The 6,396-nt window shown below is 35.5% G+C and overlaps 2 protein-coding genes across 2 annotated transcripts; one reads left to right on the top strand and one right to left on the bottom strand.

Annotated features, from left to right (window-relative positions):
- The first annotated feature begins 117 nt into the window (after positions 1-117).
- Positions 118-1,903, top strand: LOC146163467 (cilia- and flagella-associated protein 144-like). Its single transcript, XM_083381740.1, has 4 exons — positions 118-610; positions 682-741; positions 815-918; positions 1,428-1,903. The coding sequence occupies exons 1-4, from the start codon at positions 478-480 to the stop codon at positions 1,539-1,541; spliced, it is 411 nt and encodes a 136-aa protein (XP_083237866.1). The 5' UTR covers positions 118-477; the 3' UTR covers positions 1,542-1,903.
- LOC146163466 (putative rRNA-processing protein EBP2) lies at positions 1,627-6,326 on the bottom strand. The gene is made up of 9 exons (XM_083381739.1): positions 6,265-6,326; positions 5,528-5,612; positions 5,108-5,191; positions 4,360-4,471; positions 4,046-4,221; positions 3,427-3,592; positions 2,665-2,758; positions 2,472-2,604; positions 1,627-2,025 (listed from the first exon to the last, which is right to left on the bottom strand). Exons 2-9 carry the CDS (start codon positions 5,609-5,611, stop codon positions 1,966-1,968), a joined length of 909 nt encoding a protein of 302 aa, XP_083237865.1. The 5' UTR covers position 5,612; positions 6,265-6,326; the 3' UTR covers positions 1,627-1,965.
- Positions 6,327-6,396: the final 70 nt, after the last annotated feature.

The raw sequence follows: 6,396 nt of genomic DNA, 5'->3' as shown, positions 1-6,396 counted from the left end.
GTGAGCGTGGGTCAGCTGTAAAATGCGCCTTGGTATTCTTCAAGGATTTGTTTTCGCAACTCCTCAGCTTGTATTTGTCTACTGGAGGGCTTGACGTTCGAGTGAAATATGCTGTCGGCTAACAAAGGACCCTAGTTTTACCTATAACGTTTCCTGGGAAGCTAAAATTGCTCCCGAGACAGCAAGACAGCAGAGAGAAAAGTTGTAACTGCATGCCAATTAGTTCTAGCAACTGTAATTAGCGTCTTTAGAAACGTCCGCGTTTGCTTTTGTTGAACAGTTGTCGCTATTCTTACATGGGATATGGGCGGAGTAACTGCAAAACCTTTCATATCCACGGTAGCAATTATACTGCAATAAAGTAAAACAATTATTTTACTGGCAGTTAACACTTTTAAGAGAGGTACATTTCGCGTTCTTAGTTTCTACCCATTAAGTTTACTTTCTCAGGTCGCCCTAGTTTTATCTAACCTCGTAATGTCGAAGCAACCGCGAGAAAAAGAGCCAGTGAACATTGTTCATCAAAATGCAATCTTGTGCGAAACCATTAAGAAGGAAGTCCGAAACCAAAAGCTCTACACAAACTACAGCGTTAACCCGTTTAAGAAAAGTAAGTTGCCGTGATTAAGTTAATCCGCTGAAACTTCCAAGCCTAATAGCAGCCGTGCTGTTGCTTTGCAGTGTACACGCTAACTGGCAAGCCGAACTCGTATCACGACTCAGCGGATGGCGAGGAAGACGGTTTGTTATTATTCTCATACTTGTGAAGTGCCTTTTCGATTAAAGCCATTACCGCGAGTTTGTCTTGCTATAGAGAACTTCTTGAAGATCATTCACCGGGCGTCTGAAGAGCCCGTCCACAAGTACCTGCACCCACAAACCGAAGCCCAGGAGTATGGCTGGATACACAAACCTCTGGTAAGTCTGGGACTGTGGGCACATAAGCTTCTCTAGCAGGGAACTGTACGCCCTAAAATTGACGATTGATGACAAGGCAAGTGGTAAAAGTTACATGTTACAACTGAGTGAAAGTCACCGTAGCTCGATGCTGGAATTATGGTTGCCTGGTCCTTCTAGTTTATTCCGATTAGTTACCAATTTACGTCATTATTGTTACCAAATAAGTAAAACAGATAAAATTGGAAGGTAAAAGGTATTTTCCTCAAGGTTATTAGGCCAAAATTTGTGTTAGCCTGAACAAGTTCGTGTACATCTAGTTGCGAATCTACTATTTGTTGATTAATTTGCCTTTAAAGCTATAAATCACTGCGTTGGATCGCAGATCATGGCTGAAATGTTTATCAATTTGATACCGATACTAACCATTTGGTATCAGGTATTTGCTGTATTCACCTATTACTTGGACATGCTTAGCTAAAATGTGCCTACGAGTTGTAATATTCTCTAACTTGTGCTGGTTATTGCAGGTTCAACACAGCCGGGAAGACCGTCGTTTAAACTTCCCTCGACAGAATTCGGAAATAACCAAGTACATGGATGCTGCCTGGAGGCTAAAAGAACAGACCGAGAACTTGCAATGATCTTGCCAGTTTGTTTAATGGACCTAGACCGGACTATCACTTTTTTTTAAGTAGTATATAACACTATGCTGTATTTGCTATATCATAGCCATTTTTTGTTGTTGTTTTTTTTGTCTTTTTATTGTCCACGCAGGGTGAAGGAAACAAGTAACAAACCTCACAAAAACGCTGGTAGTGAAGCAAGCGTACTACTATGTAATCCAATTTCTGTATTTTTCTAACTTGTTTGCTCTGGTACATATTTTAAATTTTTTCCCCGAAAAAAAAAAATCGATTGACCCTCAGTTGACAAGTGCAATACAACTTTTACCAGGTTATTGTCGTGAAATACAACACGCATTTCAATAAATTGGTAAAAGAGAGCGCCTGCGTATTTTTTTGAGAGCTAGCTAGTAAAGAGCAGAAAATAAGAAAAACAACGAAATCATCTCTTGTTTTTGTTTTTCATTCGTTTGCTTTTCCCCGGACGTTGATTGTTAGTTGCCTAAAACACAAAAGTTTTAAGTGATTAATCACATGATCATAAGCTTTAAATCACAGGCAGAAAATGATCTTATATTTTTATCTACCCAATTACTTCCTTTGAATACTAATAATGACCCAATCAATTTTAACACAAACATATTATAAAAACACAGCTCATACTAAATTCTAACATTTTAAGCAGGGCTAGATGATTCTTATTAATAAAACTAATTTTAACAGTGTTGCTTGGACTCTTGAAACTACCTTTGTGTAAGTTTGTGAACCATTATTGGTCTAATGACAATGTGTTTAATTTACAATAAAGTTTGTTAAGTTTAAAAAGGGATATATTAACTGAAAATACATACAAAACAATTGCATATAAAATTGGTCTTTTAATTGTAAGACAAAAAAATAAAAAAATACAACATTTGAGGCAAATAGAAGGTAAGCTAAAACACAAACCTTTTTACTGTGGATGTTCTTCTTAAAACCAGATACGTTGTTGGCACTTTGATTGTCATTTCGTTTCTGTCCACGCTTTTTACCACCAAAACCGTATTTTTTGTTCTTTTGCGCGCGCTTGGGATTTAGCTTCCTGTAGTTCAAAAACAGTGTGTCAAGAGGTGCATTTTAAAATTGCCTTAAATTCCCTTACTTTTGTTGCTGCAGCTTTTGTAATTGCGAAAGTTTTTTCCCTGGACCTCTTTGGTTGTCAGATTCTTCAAGAAAATCTAAGTTCTTTGACTGACCTGAAAAATGAAACAGAAACAGGATATATTTACATTTGGAAAAATAAATAGAGTTACAACTAACATCGAGTTTGATTTCATGAAAAAAATATATATTGGTCTAAGCCAGAGGTTCTCCAACCAGAGGGAGGTTGATTTTTTGGGTTCCAAGGGGGATTTGTAATTTTTGTAAGAAATCATATGTTTGTGTTTTTTATTTTTAGTGTTTGCAATATTGGCACAAAAACAGAAACGACCAGAGTAAGTTATTAGCAGAGCCCACTTCAAATTCCAAACAGTACAGTTCTTTCTTTCACAAGCGAGACAGAACAATGACTGTGCAAGTGACCTATTATAACGTCATGTTAAGCTTTAAGTAGTTTTGCTGTTTTCTACAACAGCATATACAAATTTGTTTCATTAAAATATCATTTATCAAAGTTGATTTCTAATTATTTGGTCCTAATATAGCGACTCAAAAGCTTGTCCTTTTAAAGAGGTTACACCCTATTTTGCACCGAATTATTTAGGTGCTGTTTTTTCTAGGGGGATTTAAGTTTGAATGTCGGTTGAGGGGTAAATGGGACGAAAATGGGGTGAAGAACTACTGGACTAAGCAATTACAGATGCTAAGCGTTACAAAAAGAGAAATTGTTTATATAAAAGGGGTTTATGCAGTTATTAATCACCCTTTTGGTATTTCTTTACTGATTTCAACAACTCCTTTTTCCTTTGTTGTCTTTCCATTGTGACCGCTTGTTGCACTTGCTTGCCATACTTGCGTAGCTTGAAATTGGTTCTGTTTTTTTCGGCAGTTTCCCTGTGTCGTTGTAATGCTAGCAGTTTCTCCCTCACCTGTGGAATATTTCATTATAGTGTTTAACAGTGCAAGGTAACAAAAATTACAAAATGGCATCTTTAGGCAGAAATCTCGAGATGAAAAGTGACATTTTCCATTTATATGGTTTTAGGGACATCTTGTATTTTGCTGTAAACTCAGGCCATAAAGATGCAACTTAAAACAAAAATATATACCAAACTGAAAACCCTAAAAATGTGATTTATGTTTAAAATTACAACCCTCCAGTATCTAAAGATAACAAATAGAGATAGCTGTTAAAAGCAGGGCTGAGGTGCAACTGTTTAATAGCATTTTCCAGCCCACAAAATAAAAAAATGGCTTTACTTCAAAAGGGTCTAACCTCAAAGAAAATGCTTGGCCCCGAAGCTATGGTCTCCAGCTTTAGTACATTAAAAGCAGACTAGGGTTTCAACAACTTTAATGACACTAACAAATGGTTGACTTACGCGTTTCATGTGTTCATCTTTTTTGGCCATTTCAGCAAAATAATCTTCTGGTCGCTTGGTCTTTATTCCCGCATCATGTAATCGCTTCATTGCTATGATGACCGACGATTTTGCTTGCTCATAGAAACCGACTTCTCGTTTGAAGTCATTGTGCACCTCTGAGTCACCATTTTCCTCTACGGTTAAAAAAAACATATTGAAACCTTAATGGCTAGTTAAATTAAAGGACGTGTGGCAAGTTAAAAAGGCTTGTATTTGTTTAAAATAAGTTTTGAGTCTGTTTAGCATTGACCAGTTACTAAAAAAGATCTCACCATTGTCATTTTCGTTCTCAAGTAGTTCGGTTCTGTTTACAGTGACATCCAGTCTTTCCACCCAATCTAGGTTGGTTTGCTGAATTTCTTCTAGTTTTTGTGTCAAACCTTCCTGAAAAATTAAAAACAAAGTTAATAAAGCAGAAATCTGTACCATTTTACAAATTGGCTCTCAGGAAAAAAATACAAAAATGAGATGTTACTCCAAACACATTATCACAACTGGGATTAACCATTAAGCAATATAAGCACGTGCTTAGGGCGTCCGGGGAAAGGGGGAACCATAAAACAATGATTGTCTGATATTATATTTGTTTTACCCTAATCATTTTTACGAAAAAGTATTTAACGCAAAACAAGCACAAATTCATATTTGTTTAGATATTCATAGTTGCTAACATGCTATATAGTTTTATATATAGTTTTGTTTTTAATTTGTCTTTACTCATTAAATATTTTTTAATGACAGATATATTGGGTGTATCACAATCTTGTGCTTAGGTATAGGGTTAATCCGGCACTGCACACTCTGCAAGATAACTTGGTCCTTTGCATGGTATCATACAGTTTAGCTAAAGGAGATATACAAAGATAACAATCTTTGGATAGTTAAAATATTCAAGTACACGTATAATGATCAAACAATTATATAAATCATTTTTCGTAAGATTTCAAATATCAGTTTATTTGAATCTGTGCAACATCAGGTAATCTTTGGCAAGCAGATAGACCATTTAAAAAATCGTACCAAATTGTTAATGGCAGGTGGTGGTGCTGTGATCGGATGAACTAATCCTGGCTTCAGTAGTCCAGATTCAAATGCAATTTGCAACTGCAGAAAGTGAAATTTAAAATTAGGATCTACCTGGGCGTATGTAAAACAAGTGATAGGTAACTCTTGTTGAAAACCTTGTCAAACTCTATGAAGAAATAAAGCTCAAATAGGTTTACTAATTTCTATAGTTAATTATTTGGGTACTTTTAATTTCAAGCCAAAAGTTTGACTAGACTTTTACATATTAGAGGTACCAGGAGTTTTTTTTTCCAAAACAATTTTTTAAATCTGGTTTTGTTAAATTTGACGGTTTATTTTGAATACTGCACGGTTGTGCATTGTATACTATCTTGCCAAATAGTCACATAAACTAAATATTTATTGTAGATTAACCTCTCTGTCAGAATCTCCATCTTCTTCATCATGTAATCTAGGCACATGGATTTCATCATCTGAACTCTCACCACTGTCACTCATCCTAAAAATTCATAGAAAAAAATTAAATTGTCCTCATTTATACATTTCAGGGAATGTTTGGGCGCTGGTCTAGAGTCCTACTAGTTCGTTAAAACAATTATTAAAGCAACACACACTATTTTTGATTAGTGTTTGGGTTAGGGTGGTTCAAGTATTATTATTTAACAATATTACTTGACTCTCCGTAACCCAAATAATGTTTGTGGAAGGATTCTCGACCAGCGCCCATATTTGTTCTTAATGAACTCGCCTGAAAAATACGTCACATCTTAACCAGATCTTGGTGGTGCAAGACTGAAAAAGTCAAGAGTTACGGTGCACAAAAGACGGGTAACACTAATTTACGGAAAAATGAATGGTCGGAACCCTCACAGTTTTATTATTAAATATAATAACACTTGACCCACCTTCACCCAAACGCTAACCCTTACCCTAACTCAAATATTGTGCGGTTAATTATTGTTTTAACGGGGTAACACTTAAATTAGTGAGCGTTCCGACCATTCATCATTCTGTAAATTAGTATTACCCACAAAAGACAAAAGCGAACCCGCTTCAATAAACTAATTATAAAATATCATGTTATTAGGTTATGGGTCGAAGAATTATCGTAATATAGTTATCTTATTATATGACGCTACTTTTCTACTTACTTTGCTAGTTACTGTACTTGAAAATATTTCGACCTTTCAGTTCACAGATAAAGTTAAAACTCCACTCTACATGCTGTATCATAGAAATCTTACAACATTTTATCGTAAGTATTCTATGTTTTCTTCGAGCTT

This window comes from Ascidiella aspersa, chromosome 2 (genome assembly GCF_963924565.1).
Source record: "Ascidiella aspersa chromosome 2, kaAscAspe10.2, whole genome shotgun sequence".
Taxonomy (NCBI): Eukaryota; Metazoa; Chordata; class Ascidiacea; order Phlebobranchia; family Ascidiidae; genus Ascidiella; species Ascidiella aspersa.
This window is presented reverse-complemented; position numbering and strand designations above follow the sequence as displayed.